General features: G+C 37.7%; 2 protein-coding genes across 5 annotated transcripts in view; one reads left to right on the top strand and one right to left on the bottom strand.

Annotated features, from left to right (window-relative positions):
• The window catches only part of LOC138315028 (uncharacterized), a 60,776-nt gene extending 50,630 nt beyond the window's left edge, over window positions 1-10,146 (top strand). For all 4 annotated transcript variants that reach the window (XM_069255749.1, XM_069255751.1, XM_069255752.1 and 1 more), the window contains 11 exons: window positions 168-309; window positions 537-634; window positions 922-1,006; window positions 1,264-1,359; window positions 1,538-1,797; window positions 2,222-2,462; window positions 2,794-2,940; window positions 3,172-3,270; window positions 4,266-4,386; window positions 4,803-4,927; window positions 5,241-10,146. In XM_069255749.1, the coding sequence (XP_069111850.1) occupies window positions 168-309; window positions 537-634; window positions 922-1,006; window positions 1,264-1,359; window positions 1,538-1,797; window positions 2,222-2,462; window positions 2,794-2,940; window positions 3,172-3,270; window positions 4,266-4,386; window positions 4,803-4,927; window positions 5,241-8,393 (4,567 nt within the window). In that variant the 3' untranslated portion in view covers window positions 8,394-10,146. The remainder of the gene's footprint in view (window positions 1-167; window positions 310-536; window positions 635-921; window positions 1,007-1,263; window positions 1,360-1,537; window positions 1,798-2,221; window positions 2,463-2,793; window positions 2,941-3,171; window positions 3,271-4,265; window positions 4,387-4,802; window positions 4,928-5,240) is intronic.
• Window positions 10,147-10,508: 362 nt separating this feature from the next.
• On the bottom strand, window positions 10,509-13,592 carry LOC138315034 (peptidoglycan recognition protein-like). The gene is made up of 4 exons (XM_069255762.1): window positions 13,365-13,592; window positions 12,392-12,656; window positions 11,620-11,733; window positions 10,509-11,225 (listed from the first exon to the last, which is right to left on the bottom strand). Exons 2-4 carry the CDS (start codon window positions 12,639-12,641, stop codon window positions 10,981-10,983), a joined length of 609 nt encoding a protein of 202 aa, XP_069111863.1. The 5' UTR covers window positions 12,642-12,656; window positions 13,365-13,592; the 3' UTR covers window positions 10,509-10,980.
• Between the last annotated feature and the right edge of the window lie 2,976 nt (window positions 13,593-16,568).

Genomic DNA, 16,568 nt, shown 5'->3' with positions numbered 1-16,568 from the left:
TTGATATTTTTTTTGTATTGGATAGTTAACGAGATAATCTGCGTTTTTTGTCTTTAAAAGAAGTTTCAAGAAAAATCATGGTAATTGACGTAGAAAATGATACCCGAGATGTCGATTACCCAGTCCGACCAATCAAAGATAATGCTATATTATATGTTACTTAACAGACATTCCAACAAGCCAGCAATGGAAGACAGAGCCAATAAATACCTAGCTACAGCCCTGATGGCTCGCAGTGTCGATAAAGAAAAAAAAGATCATGTCAGTTTTATAACTCTTAGATTCAAGGAGTCGTCTAAAGAGAAAAGGGTACGTCCTGTTATTTCATCGTCTGGGGACATAGTGAACGCACTTCTATAACGATAAAGACAGCTTTTTTGGAAGGTTCAATAAAATTACTTTTTTTTAAGAAGCACATTTAATGATAAAGTTTTGTTCAAATTGCTTTCATACTGTATCATACTGCAATACCATTTGTTTAAGGGCTTGAATTAAAGCTTACGCTAATTTGCTACCCATTTTATTGTTCCACACAGTATCAGTCCTGCAATGACTGTGCCTTCAGTAGCAGTATGATATGTGCTCTGGTGATGCTGATGTGTACCGCCGGGCTCCAAACCGTCATACTTCCTAGGTGGGTGTATCTTACTAACTTCAAATACTGTATCACACAAATTATATTCATTTGACAGTTGACTTACGATAATTGACCATAGATAAAAGTCAGTCTCTGACGTCGCAGAGGAATTCAAAGCATGTGTGAGGATAATTTGATGTCCACTGTAACTAGGAGTTAGTGTTGTTGATTTATATATACTTTAAAACCTTATATTTTTTCTATATAGGTTACCACTGTTGTTAATGAAACTAAGTTATGTTGCTATGGTGATTTATGTGCGACTTGTTGCTTACTTTACGTAGGACGTTACTGTTGCTGATGTTGTTCCTGGCCTCCTTCTGCTGGATCGCCATAGTCCTCATGCTTATTCTCAGCGTAAAACTTAGGGTAAGCATATAGATCCACAGATGTCATGTATGCCAAGGTTTTGCCTAGTTTGTCCCGTTTATCCTCCTCTTTTCTTTCAATATCAAGTTTCGATATTTGGCATTCAACTTGATGGCTAACAATTTTGCAGATAATCAAATGTATAGTGTTTTTTAGTTTTTAAAAGCTCTGCTGACATTATAACGATCGTTTGTATTTTTCCATTGTCTTCTCGACATCTTTTGGCTCATTGATCTCATTATAACTTTGCATTGCAGTGTACATTGTTTGACATTAGAAAATCCTCGGGACTACGACATTTCACAATGATAACAACCATTGTATTGGTATATGCAACATCGCAAGTGAATGTGGTAAGTAATATGATAACATGTAACCTGGGTTTACTTCAAAATTTAAACGATCAATCTATTCTATGATATCAGTGGGAAAAGGAAATATTTTATAAATTATTACAGTCTATTTCGATTTTGTATTTTGCAGTTGGTACTTAAAACGTACATCCAATAATACTTTGTTTTGATATTGTAGTTCTGTTGTCGTGACGCAATAGGATACCGAACGCTTATAAGTGTCAACTTCATCCAGATGCTGGACGAGGGCCACCTGACGTGTGCCTTACCGCCTTACATCTTCCATAGCTGCATAATCGGCTACGTGTGTGTCTCCATATTCCTCAGATTGGCCGCTCTCATCAAACTCATCTTAATGGTAATCATGGCTGCCGTGTATATACTAGCCATGGAGCTTACACATCGTGGGCTGTTTGATGGATTTGATCAACAGTCTAGGTAGGTGGTGTACAAAATGAAATATAAAAATGAAAGCATTTAAACTTCAAATAAAAAATAAAATTATTTAGTCTTTATTTCGATGTTAACTGCACAATCAATGCTCCCTTTTTGATATGAACTGAAGTTACAATAACTAGTGAATTATTGTTCGATAGTTCAATATTTTTATTGGTAAACTTCTATTAGCCAATATCTTGTTGCAAGGCATGTAGAACAAACAACTGTATCTACCAGAATATCAAACAAATACTTTACATTATTTGTGTTAAGGTTGCATTGAATGAAGTTTGTTTGCTTTTGTTAACACTTTTTGAGAGTACTTTTAACATTAAGAAATTCATAATCTTTTCGTAATATAGTAAAGCAACGGAAACTAATTTTTCTAGAAAAGATAACATAACACAAGGTGTACTGTTTACAGGGCTGTGATTCCGACCCACGTGACCGGAATCGTTGCCTTGGTAGCCTTCATGGTGATGTTGTACCTCCAAGGGAGACAGCAAGAGTGGACGGCCCGCCTTGACTTCCTGTGGAAGACGACGGCCACAAAGGAGAAGATTGGGATGACAGAGTTACAGGATAACAATAGACAAATACTATGTAACCTACTACCAGCTCACGTAGCCGCTCATTTCATCGACTCACAGACCAAAAGTCACATGGTAATTACATATAATTAAAGATAATGAAACTAGTTTTGCAACTTTTCAAGCCATAGTAATATGGACAAATATTCGCGTGTATAATTAGTCGGGTGTTGCTAGGGGAAGAATGATTTGAATTTAAAATATTCCGATATCGCCGAGAGCTAGAAATATTCTCTTGATCAAAGAAGAACCCCAATACCAGACCATCTATACTAATGATATATATATACTAGTAATTGATAATGACATATAGGAGACGTTACATACAATATAATATTCCTGACGGAAGAATGCAATTTTACACAGGGTAACGTCGACTGTAATCACAAACGTTGGTTTGTTTCAGGAGTTGTATAGCCAACAGTACCCAAAGGTTGGCGTATTCTTTGCATCCATTCCAAACTTTTCGGACTTCTACATTGAACTCGTTGCAAACAACCAAGGGATGGAATGCTTAAGAGTTCTAAACGAAATTATTGTTGACTTCGATGAGGTAAATTTTAAAGATTTATAAATCATGTGAAATTTTAAGAAATAATCGGTTTCCTGTAATGGAACTAAAGAGGCAAATGAAGTTCAAATTGGAAACAAGGAAGACAAAATAATATTTGATCAGACCATCGAAAAATTTTGATAATATATATATAATATTAACTAATAAATATGTTATTCATTGTGTATAACAATAGTTTTATTATTTTCTTTTATTTATTCTATTACAAAGTCTCTTAACGAGCCCCGCTTCCGAGGCATCGACAAGATCAAGACGATCGGCAGTACGTACATGGCGGCCGTTGGCTTGATGCCGGACATGATGATTCAGGTAGGAAGGGGGATAACTCTAAACTGTTTTTGTAACATTTCATTTGATCCAATTTATTTTCTTATCTGTCAAGGAATAGTTATGTAATATTGATGTTACAACCAGTGTACCATATAGAAACAAAGATGGGGACCAAAACCACAGAACAGAAAGATAATATTTCTGTGGATGGCGGGCATTTGATTTAAACATATTTTATTGTGTAATTTTTTATATACAATGGGATTGGGCACAAGTTTTCCAACTTATATGAAGCCCTCTCCCTACAGAATTATAATCAATTTTATAACAAAGAATACAAAAATGGCAAAATATACATATTTACATATTTACAAGATTTTAGAGAGAGAGAGAGAGGGGGGAGAAAGAGAGAGAGAGAGAGAGAGAGAGGAAGAGAGAGTTTATTTAAATAAATGTATATAATTACTTAATTTATTGAAGTGTATGTATTTGTGATCACTCCCGATGCTGACGACTGAAGTTGTACTGATCGCTGTTCTTGTCTCGCTGCTTTACTTAAAGTTCATCACATCCCGTGCCTTGGTATCTTTCTCCTGTCAATCTGTTGCTTTCTTAATTACGTTTCTCTTCGATCGTCAGCATCGGAAGGATATTAAGAAACATTTTTTTATTACATATAGTTCATATTATAAATAGGAAACGTAAAGGAGGAGGGAGGGGGGTTAAAACCTATTACATTCAGTTATATACTCTTGAGTGCTCTGACATATTGTAATGTTATCTTCAATAGTTAAATCTGGACTTCCATGTAGTAGTAGCTGCAGATCTAAAGGAATGAAGTTGTTTAATGTTCGAAATAATTGAATTCTCTGGTCAGCGTAATTATTACATGTAAAGAAGAAGTGATGGGCATCCTCAATGGGATGCCCACATTGGCATTGCTGGTAATCTGCGGGCATCCATGTAATGTTTTCCCATTTTGATAATTTTTTTCGATAGTAATAATAATTTTTGATGTTACCTTTCCCCCACAGTCGGACAGTGAGGTATCGATGATTCACTATTTGGGCCTTCTGGTAGAATTCATATTTATCATGAAGGAAAAGCTTAAGATCATCAATGAGAATTCCTATAACAACTTCATGCTGAAAGTGGGTAAGCATTAATCTCTTACCATGCTACAGAAACCTGTTACAGGTAGACTGCTTCATATGGATGATTTGACGCATTGAATATATATCTATGTACAACCCTTATATGATTCCCTAATATTGTTTATAAGAGACTTCGTTAAAATACACGTTTAGTTATCTAGAATATACCAACCACGATTACACGTACACTTGTTCAAAGGTGCATATCACAGACCGCTAAAACACAATAAACAACACCTAATATAAAGATTGGTGAAAGTTATAGGATTTTGTACGAAAAGATTGTCTCCTTGTCAGCTGAATATCCATGTAAATAAATTTTAGAATATAGTCGCAAAATGGTTTATTTTTTCTTGCCATAGCTAAGGACGTTAACGTTTTTTGTTGTGGAATATAGCACGTGTCTGTTTGTTACAGGTATGAACATCGGGCCGGTAGTAGCCGGAGTGATTGGAGCCAGAAAGCCACAATACGATATCTGGGGGAATACTGTAAATGTTGCCAGTCGTATGGAAAGTACAGGCAAACCAAATTATATACAAGTACGTGCCATATATATATCAAAACACAACTGTTGTCGTATTTTATGAATTGCATCACCGAAATGTGTTGTAATTAATTTATTCATGACGATATAGCATAGTATACCCTTTTGTTATTCCGTATAACCGGTTATCTGTGTCAAAGAACAAGTCTAAGTAAAATACTATATCAAACTAAAGAAATATCTGATATGTCTAAATTTTGATTAAAGACCTGGTCAGCGACACACCAGTTGCTAATTACAATATCAATATTTACGCACCATTTTAGATAAGACTACATGTTATCACACCTTTCTTTTTATCTGAATAGGTAACAGAGGATGTTTACGGTGTCTTAAAACACCAATACGACTTTAAGTGCAGAGGTCGTATCAAGGTCAAGGGAAAAGGGGAGATGGTTACATATTTTCTGCTGGGCCGACGCGGTCTCGGCGCACTACCTAGTCCGTCATCGCCAGCTTTTTCATCCGGAAACCAGCTGCTCTGTAGGCCCCCTTCCAAGGAGTCTTTCAACGGAAGTACACTGAGCGGCGGACATGGGCACCAACAGGAAGTTACCACAGGTGTCGCTAGAAATCAGAGTGGTCTTAGTTTGTCCTCTCAGGACAGTACACAGCCACGGGACGTTTCGCGTAGTGAATCGCTGAGGTCCCAAACGCGACTCGGACTTGGATATCCAGTTGTTCCTGGAGAAAGGCAGAACAGTCTCGATTCGTCTAAGGGTTTACCAACACCACCCGGCAGTCTCAATAGAAAAAGATACAGTAACACTAATACAAACGACAGCCCACGAAACACTGCACGCAAGTCTACAAACCATGCATTACCTACATGCCTTACTGGTCACATTTCCGAAACCGAGACAGAATCGACATATGGAGGATTTGACGCACCCGAACTGCCTGTGGTACACTTCGCTAATAAGAAATCTGCAAGTATGCGACCTATACACAATTCGATGTTTGATGGCTTGAAGGAAGGAAATGGAGCCAATATGTCACTGGAACAGTGCAATATAGGCCAGTCGACGCATATATCTAGAGGACGATTCGGAGAAACACAAAATAGTCCTGCAAGTTCTTCACGCAGTACTAACAGCAGTAAAAGGTTGAACCATAGGTCATCGGCCCCCGTAGGTCAAATGTCGCCCACGTCCTCAAATGGACAACTGTCACAAATGAGTCCGAGGTATAAGAACCGCGGGATGTCCGATATATACGAGGATGACTATAACGTCAGTACTGATAGTATGGGTATCATTGTTAACATGGGTGCTCACAGCGACGGATCTCGTGATTTCGCACCACCTAATATTCGTCGCAATCATAGCAACCTGTCTAACGCTTCACAGTCTTCTCACAATTCGGCTGAAAGTAATAGTTCGAAGAACAGAATACAGCCACCACCACAATATGCACAGGTACAACCTATCAGAAAATCCTCAAAAGAGTCAGGTAGAGAGATGCATCAACCCATTGCCACGTCAAAGCCATGCCAGGTAGTCAACCCTACCGTTCCCATTATACGACCAACACCACTAGTACTTTCTGGTCTTGCCCCACCAATGAAAAATGCTTTGCGACCAGCTCCATGCCACCAACCACGAAATGTTCAAAGTGTCCATTCTAGTCATTTCCCTTCATACATGCCTAGTGAATATAATCCGCAAGATCTCGAAGAGGAGGAAATCTCAGCAGAAACTCGATTCGCAATGTCGAATATAATGAAAGAGTTAGGGAGAGTTGTAGACCCAACAAAACCTAACAGACCTCCTCTTAAATCCGTCCAGAAGCAATCGCCATTAGACAAATTCAAAGCACCATCACCTCCCCCAGAAGAAAGGTTTGTCACGGCGACGTATAGAGAACCATTAAGTCCACAAAAGGCAACAACAACTTCCTCACCGCACCTAAGTCCGGCAGGCACCCCAACAAAGGCGGCCATGATGGAGAAGCCGCGGCTGGAATACGTACCGCAACAATGTCGAACATCTCCACCTACATGTTCACCCCCTCCACCTCCTGTGCCTCCAAAACTACTTGCGAAAGAGACACGTCGTAAGTCATCGAGTTCTCGAACAAGTAGTAGTTCCTCTCAATCAACCCTTACCTCCTCCTCTGCGCTAGTAGCTAATATTGATGGCAGAACGATGTCCATTCTTCCTAGTCCTGAGACAACACAAACTGCTCCAAATGTAGGAAACGCCCTCCCCTTACGACGAATACCATCAGACACTGCACATGGACAAAGTTTAGAATCAAAACCCCCAAGTGTCAAGAGAAGTAACTCTAGTCCCAGATTGAAGCCGAAATCGTTACAACCTGCATTTAGACATATGGATTTTCTGTGTCCTGTTATTCATTCAGACGATGACAAGGAATCGACAAGCTCTAAGCAAATGAGTGAACATTCATCTGTTGTTCTGCTTCAACCGATAGAACTCAAGCTTTCTAGACCAGCGTATGTCAAACAGCTCTCGTTTCCTTCCGAAGGAGGTTACGAGCATTATACTCGAGCGTTTCTTGCCAATACTGATTTCATGGTGCCTCATTTAGACAGAAACTTTTCTCGGTCAAGTGACACTATTTGTAGCATACCACGTGGACCACCAACTCCCAAATTCCCTGTTCTTAGTAGTGCGGCGTCTTCGTCCTTAACACAGTTACTACAAGAATTGGCGGCAGAACGGCCAATATCGTCCGACCTCGACAAACTCAAAATCAACGATCGCGCAAAGGACAGTGATTTGGACAAACATGACCAAACCAATTGTGTGAAAAACGCCCTGATCGGTAAACCCCCAGCTCATGGTAACGGCACGGGGTCTAATGAAGGAGGTGTGAGACAGGGATCGCGACATCAGGGAAATTCAAAACGAAAGTCGGCAACTTCGACATCTCCTGTTAGGAAACCGAATCAGCTACAGTTACTAGGGGAGTCCTCACAAAAGGTTCCAACCAGGAATATAAACCCTTTTCAGGTAAAGCGTCGTGGTCATGTGAACGCGCCTCCAAGGCATTGCAGGAGTCTAGACTACATACCTAGTGACAGAGAGGACTACGCGTCTTCTGCCGCGTCCTCCGCGTGTGGTAGTCCAAAGTCCAAACAGCGAGCTTTTATGAACAACCTTTTGTACGCTAATAGAATAGAGCAGTTTCTGTCGGGTAGGAACGCGCTCGGACTTGAGAGTCTAAGTATTTCATCTCTTGCCAGCAGCAGTGAAATGTCGCGAAGTGATCCGGCTATTAATTTAGATTCCGGTTCTGTCGCGTATGAGTCCGAGTACGATAACTATCGTCCGGGTATGATGAGTGACGAGGATTTCTTTGCCATGGAACCCGTCAGTGACCTAGACCTAGATGTGTACGATGATATAGACATCGATAACGTTACAGTGAGTGATTCCTACAGCCTGGATCTACCACTACCGTTACTGGCTACGAAAAAGATAACAGATGTATGACCAATTATCTCGACCTGTATACGGAATCCTAGATGTATTAGTGTAGAAATCACTGATGTGATGGTATCGCAAACACTTTCGCAGGTGTTTTATGTGTTCTTTAATCTAGAATTATAAGGCATATCATTGATTATGATCTGAGATCATATAGATCCTGCATGTATGTCTGTGTGATTACTGATACACTAAATGGTATTTTTGTCAAGGTTAGAACCTAAACTCGTGCATTACCATAATGTTTGACGTATAGACAAATACTCATCATCTGATCTATTGAGACACTCGTATGATAGTCGTGGTGCCCATGTGATCCAAAAAGTTATTGTGACTGAGCACCATATCTAATATTAATATAAATACTCGTACTTGGACAATATTCTTGATCATTATCATGCTCATCTGTAAAATACTCGATAGGTAGGTGGCTGCTTTTGTCGCGCTATCCTTTGAATATTCGTCATGGGAGAAAGAGAATATGCTATTTGAATATAGTAAAAAGTTAGATGAGAAAGTATTCCCTGTATATTTTAACAATAGTGACATGACTCCAGAATGTGCCATCAGAGATTTTTATCAGATTATGTTCATTATATATCATATGGATGTTTGTTGATTACCAGCTCAAAAATAACAACAGGAAAATATGTGACGAAATGTGTTCATTTATGTAAGATGTGATCGGCTGACAACCATGTCATGGTTAAGTGAATGAATTGTAATTGAATAGTGAATGAGTCAGAGTGACTTTGTACATGTAAGTAAGTGCTAAAGACCCGTGTATTAAACATAGAAATCCTTGGCATTTTTTGGTCGATTTCTATATATATTTATAGTTCATTATAAGAACATATGCAGTGCGAAGAGGCGTTCTCATAAAAATGTAAAGACAGGTGCTTGGTATATATGATGATCTTATTTATTTAGGATGAAAATGTTTTATTTATTTTTGTAGAATAAATATTTATACAATGTGACACAAACACAAATATGGTTATTGTAAGTCTTGATGATAAAACTATTGAGTTTGATGCAACTTTGGGTATGACTGTTTGACTATACAGTCCTAAGCCTGATGATGATGGAACTGTATTGAGTTTGATGCCACTTTCGGTATGGCTGTTTGACTATACCGTCCTTAGCCTGATGATGATGGAACTGTATATAGTTTGATGCTACTTTTGATATGGCTGTTTGACTATACAGTCCTGAGCCAGATGATGATGGAACCGTATTGAGTTTGATGCTACTTTGGGTATGGCTGTTTGACTATATATTCCTGAACCTGATGATGATGGAACTGTATTGAGTTTGATGCTACTCTGGGTATATCTATTTGACTATACAGTCCTGAGCCTGATGATGGAGCTGTATAGAGTTTGATGTTACTTTTGGTATATCTATTTGACTATACAGTCCTGAGCCTGATTATTACTTGGCTGTGTCACTGTGCTCTGTTTATCCCATCATTGTGATCATAACAGTAAAGCTTCTGTCTAAAACCCATTGTTGTTTATACAGTAAAAATAAAAAGAGCCAAAGCAATATCGTACCGTGCAGCTGTTTAGAAACTGAACCTTTACATTAGAAAACATCATCATTAGTATGATAAATACGTGTGCTACTTGCGTGGAATGTGTTGTGTTGGGTGTATGATATTGGTGAATGTGTGACAGTTATTTACATAGTAATGCTTCCGATACTGCCTAACCTCGTATGCCATGTATATAAGAAGTAAACCTCGTCCCAAATGTCACCATTTGTTGTGTTATTTGTTTACAGAAATATTTAACTGGTATTGGATGTGCTATATGATCCTTAGCCAAAACATATAAGTGTTATATAGACCGCGGATGATTATTTCGAACGAATCGCGACATTTAAAAGAAATAACAAACAATGATTTAAACACCCGTGCACCTCATCTGCTTCGCTTAGTATACATCAAAGTGCATTTTCACGATCCGTACATCAATATACCACATTATGCTTTCCTTTGATTATATGATTTTGAAATTTAAATATAACAAGAATATACACTTACATATACTATACGATAGATAAATAATAATCTTTGGTGCAATTCGCCATCAAAATGACCTCTATAATTTCCATAAATCATGTCACATCATTTATTGCAAGCTATAGCAGACATTAAATTAAATTGCATTAAATTGCCAAAAGACAAAAATCATTTTGCAAAACTAACCGTTTTATATGACGTAATCAAATCATACAATAATATTATAAAAATACAACTTCTACAAACGTGCATGACAATAAAATTGTAATATTATCTCTACGTTATTCGATTTGTTAACATTTCCCAACGTTATTATGTACCATACGTCAGAGGAAATCGTCAGCTTATCAATGTGTGATGTATTTCTATTTTGTCATGCTTTCCGTACAATAATAAATGATGAACTATGTACACCTACTAGATACAACACCTTGTTTACTGGTGATCAAAGGTGCAATATATATTTTTCAGTAGTTTTTCATCATGTTTATTAAACAAAGTTACAAATTTCATATCCTGAGGTTTGTTGTATTTGAACTGTCAACAAATAAAACATTTAAGTCTGCACTACAACGCGTCATCCATGGGTGGACAGTGACTATTGTTAGCCCGATGGTAGTGGGGCCACGTATTGAGAAGGTTTAGGAAGGCCTTCCCTGGACATTCAGTGATGACAACATCACAGTGTCCCTGCATGGTGTAATTGGCCTGGATCTTGCCGGTGTTGACCCCACATGCTATTAGGTGTGTAACGGCATCTAATGCTGCCTGGTTTGGTGTGATCAATCGGAAGTCTCCTATCACTGAAATACCTGTAACAGGAAGCAATATGGACCTTTCAGTAGTAAAAGATATAAATTACATGACCCCATTTGATATATGGACACCTGGTATATATCACAGTCTTTAGTTTTAGATACAAAAACTTGACCATTAAATGGCTGACCTGATCGGTTCCATTCAAGTTTATAGAAAATTGAAGTTTCGCTGTCCTGATCATGCGAATTTTCCTTGTAATATGATATACATGACTTTGTTTTCATGCGTGGAAGCAAATTACATTCCTTGGTAAATGAAATGAAATCAATACAAGTATAAGTATATCATAGGTTACGTATTGTGAAAATATATACACTTACCTATTCCAGGATGAACTAAATAGACTATATATATATATAATAGATATGGATGTTGTCATGTACTTACCTATTCCAACAGAGTTGTAACCGAAGGTGTGGGCTCCTATTTTATCCCATCCTCTACCCTCGTAAACATTACCATCCTCACCCACGACAAAACTATAGCCAATATCCCACCAATCTATAATCATACAAAATATCAAAATGAGGAAACAAAACCAAATACAAAAAATGAACAAACGTGACAAGAAGATAAACATGGAATAGACGTAGACGGGGACTGTTTACAGACATAAAAGGACAATAGAGACATGTTAATCATCCATCAAACAGGTAACATCTGGACAAGGACATGATATCACATGGGAAATGTTATGTAGTACCGGAACCAGAAGGCAAGCGAAGAAACACTTGGCGAGTCTGACCTCATATTACTAAGTGAAAAAGAAAATCTCCAAAGAATCATGATGTCAGATCATTCGTCAACTTTCACGATATTCTTCAGCAAACTACAATTAACCTCAAACCTTTATGAAAGTTAACTACACATTGGATTCTTATCTAACTGCAATATAAACACTGGCAGTGGAAATGAAAAAAAAAACGAAAAAAAAACAAAAAAACAAGAATTAAGATTTTCGATTTTTCATTACGTTTAAGTATCGCCGTAAGAATTCAAAGGTCCAGGAACGAAACAAAACAACTATCAAAATATTTACAAATGCCGTCAGTAGTTGAACACATGTTAAAAAGAAGGTACATGTATTTTTGTTTGTGATTTTAGTGTAGACATAAAACAAATGAGAATTTATGTCCCAAAAGATGACATTTTCACTTACGGCGTGTATCCATATGGAAGTCTTGGTAGGATTTAACCTTTGCTGCGCATGCAGCTTCAGTATGACACCGTGAACCAGCTCCGTGGTGTATGAATACATATTGTGGAATGTCGGGAAGGTTAGCGGAGACATGTGTTGGTTCTCGAGCACCCCATTCCTCTCGTGTTATGATACGGGGACATTGTGTTACAACTACTTCCGCCGCCGAAAGTTGGATAATGCTAATAAAAGCGATGATGCACCAAATCATGATGGCATATAATATCTGCAATAAACATATCGTTTAATATTTCATTAAACTAAGATTATAACAACCACAATCTTTAGACCCGACACCGATGCGAGAACGTTCTATTTTCCAATGTTCTACTTTGTTAATATGAATGACCTAGTTTCCATATTAAAAGATATTGTGACAGATTTTAAATACCAACCAAGCCTTAATTCGAACCCAGGTACCTCCGAAACCTCAGGAATTGATTCAGCAATATAATTATCCAAGCTCACAACAATTGTCCATATATTATCCATTTTATTATTTAATTAATTATTTTTAATAAATGATATCTGATCACAGATCTTAATGTAGCAGACTTTGTTTTGCCCAGAATTTGGACGATCCAAACGGAATACACCTTTAGATACCAATTAAGGATACCGTTTGCACGGAATATAGAAACCTGACTTGTAAATAGTTCTGGGTTCAAGAGCAAAGAGTTCAAAAAGGAATGGAATTGTAGAGCACTGAACTTAGCAGGTGTTTGGTAAAGTACTAGGTGAGTGAACTATTATAGATTAACAATGATATATGATTTATACAATTATCTGATCATATCTTACATATGGTTTGATATACACTAGAAGATATATTAGAATTTAGTTAAGTTTGTAGAATATTTCATTTAACAAAACATGAGATAGTTGAAAATACAAAAATACATTTAAACAGAGTCTTGTGTAATATAATACTTACTTATCTGTGCCGAGCTTAGAGAGATCTGCTGATATGACATTCCCCCAGGATAAGAGATAAGAGTAAGAAATCCCACAAGGACCATATATCATAAGTATAGAGAAATTATGAATCAGCGACATACTTCGAATATTCTCTAGTTTAATACATTCTGTTAAGAATATGAGATGGTTTGGGGGATAAAAAAAACCAACCACAATATTGATGACGTCATCGACAAAGCACGCCACGGTCACACCGCATGAAGTCTTGACGTCATAATTGTCTTCAGGTTCAAAAGGTTAGTGTGCGCAATCCGTCATACCCTAGGGGTTGACAGAGAAATATCCCACGGCTATAACCGGAGACAAATCAGTGCATATACAAAGATAAATACAACACTTCAATCCATTTCAAATAGTTTAATTAGTAGGTATTTTCATATTGATCAATTTTCAGGCAATCTTGTATTATTCTTCTGTTAACCCAGTCTTATGAACTCTGATGAAGGTATTACTTCGCCAGAGCCTAACTACCAATGTAAATACTGGATGGCAATTTTCAGACAGTGCATTTAGTAGTAACACAAAGCTACTGTGCAGTAATAATTTTAGATACATGGATTGACCTTTGATTGTTTTGTTTAAAGCTTTGGGTACAATCTACGTACTAACCATGTGTATTCCAGTGATACGTCATCCCTGTGTTACTTTTTTATTATCTTACGTTAATCGAGGTTTCTGCTATCAACAGTAGGTAAACAATGGTTACGTTTAGGATTAGCCTTGATAACTATACTGAAAAAAGAATTCTTTATCGAGTGAGTATCAACATGATATCACTGACAACTCCATACCTAGGACACCATTTCCATAGAGTTTACATTAACCTAGCGTTTAACAACAATGAAATACAAATACAAAATGAAAATTCTAAAAAAATAGAATCTTATTAAGTTTCTGTCTATAAAACTCGCGTCTATTGTAGTGAGTGAATACAACCAACCTAACAACACATTAACAACAACACTACACATTGAAGTGTCTATCAAAATATCGTGATACGTATCTATCGTGAACCCTGTATCATGATATGTATTGCATCGTCAGATACCTTGCGATAGTCATACACAGCACTAACCTATAGTCATCATGCACCTTCAGTCGCCGTGCACAAATTTTTCACTCAAACGACTTCTTAATATCAGAAAGGCCCAGGGTACTAATATTTGGTCGGCAGCATGCTACGAAGAAGGGCTACCGAGTTTGTTCAAATGATTTGCCTTGATCTACATTCAAGGTCACAAGGGTTAAAAAAGATTAAAACTCTTTAAAGATATGATGGGATAAAAGGCTTCCAAGTTTGTTCAAATGAATGACCTTGACTGCCGTTCAATGTCACAGGGGTCAAAAAGCTATAACTTTAAACAACTTTTTGGGAATAACTAAGAGGCCTAGAGAACTGACATTGGGCTTGTGACATGCTGGAATTAAGGGCTACCAGGTCATTCAAATGAATGACCTTGGCCGCCATTTAAGGTCACAGGGGTCAAATAGTCTTAAATCTTTTTATAACATCTTGGGAATAACTAAGAGGCCCAGAGAACTGAGATTGGGCATGTGACATGCTAGGATGAGGGGCTACAACGTTCAATGACCTTGACTGCCATTTTAGGTCACAGGAACCAAATAGGCATACCCGGTGGATATTTAAAACGACTTGTTGTGAATAACTAAGAGGCCTAGAGACCTGATATTGGGTCTGTGTCATGATAGGATGAAGGGCTACCAAGTTTGTTCAAATGAATGACCTTGACCTTCATTCAAGGTCAAATAATAAAATTAAAGTTTTCTTTTTATTGCCTTAATTATTTGCCATTACTATTTTTTAAATGTTTTATTTTGCCAATAGTCAGATGATCATTACGACCCATGGATCCTTTTGTTATTACTTGCATTTAATTTCTTGTCTTGATAACTCTTTTAGTATCTGCCTATCCTTCTGCAAATGTTTTATTTTGCCAATAGTCAGATGATCATCCAGAAGGTTTTACATGTAAATTTTAGATATTGCATACAGTTCCTTATCAATGCTATCTGTAAACAAGATTTAAGATAAAAGCCATGTTGTCATTTTCTAGCAAATAGCTTTTAGCTGTATATCTCCATGATCTTGTCCTCAAGATCAGTAATCAAATAATGTTAATTACACTTTTACTTCTCTCTTGGGAGATTATTTGGATAGGAACACATCTTTTAAGTTGTAGGTTCCAGTGATTTTCATAATTGCTACCATCTATTGCTACCATCCCAGGATGGTAGATATTATAATCGGTTGCTTTGCCTGCCATGTTGTTGGGATTTCACATTGTTATAAGTAGTCTGTTCACTTTGATTGGTTGGCCCAAACGATTTACGTGTGTTGTTTGTTTGTTTGATTAATTAACGTCCTATTAACAGGTATGGTAATGTAAGGACGGCCTCCCATGTATGCGGTGTGTTGCGTGTATGTTGTGCGAGGTGCTTGTTTTGGGAGACTGTGGTATATTCATGTTGTGTCTTCTTGTATAGTGGAACTGTTGCCCTTTTTATAGTGCTATATCACTGAAGCATGCCGCAGAAAACACCAAGCAACACACCTCACCCGGTCACATTATACTGACAACGGGCGAACCAGTCGTACCACTCCCTGTATGCTGAACGCTAAGCAGGATCAGAAACTACCACTTTTATCGACTTTGGTGTGTCTCGGCCAGGGGACAGAACCCAGAGCCTTCCTCACAGGGGCGAACGCTCAACTCTAGGCCAAAAGTGAGGCGGTGCCAAGGGAGGCATTAGGAAAGATAAAGTCAGACAGGAAGAAGACAAAAAATAAGATCCTAAATTTAGTCGCCTTTTACGATCATGCAATGGGGCAGCACGTACAATTCTAACGCCCTACCTGCAAGGCTGAAATTTGTAACTAACAAACGTTCGACTGACATTGACCAAGGGAGATAATCCAATGTTCAATTTTTATTTTTGGTATCGCGCTACACGATGCATTGATGCACCACCAAGGGATGCAATACATTGATGCATCCATGTGAATCGTTAAACATCTACTATAGGTCATCCTTACCCTTCAGGTCAGATGATCTAACTAAAAACTAAGGGTTAATTGTCCTATAAAGAATTGGTTGCTGCATCAAACTCCAAAGTGAACTGTGTATCATTATGTTTATTC

This window comes from Argopecten irradians, chromosome 2 (assembly GCF_041381155.1).
Source record: "Argopecten irradians isolate NY chromosome 2, Ai_NY, whole genome shotgun sequence".
Lineage (NCBI taxonomy): Eukaryota > Metazoa > Mollusca > Bivalvia > Pectinida > Pectinidae > Argopecten > Argopecten irradians.
The sequence above is the reverse complement of the archived record's forward strand: the minus strand, read 5'-3'. Positions and strand labels throughout refer to the sequence as shown.

Coding starts and splice junctions, on each gene's coding strand:
- LOC138315034 (XM_069255762.1), bottom strand. CDS start 12,641: ATGATTTGGTGCATCATCGCTTTTATTAGCATTATCCAACTTTCGGCG. Junction 11,734..12,391: donor CTTCCATATGGATACACGCC/GTAAGTGAAAAT, acceptor GTATGATTATAG/ATTGGTGGGATATTGGCTAT. Junction 11,226..11,619: donor TTACAACTCTGTTGGAATAG/GTAAGTACATGA, acceptor TTCCTGTTACAG/GTATTTCAGTGATAGGAGAC.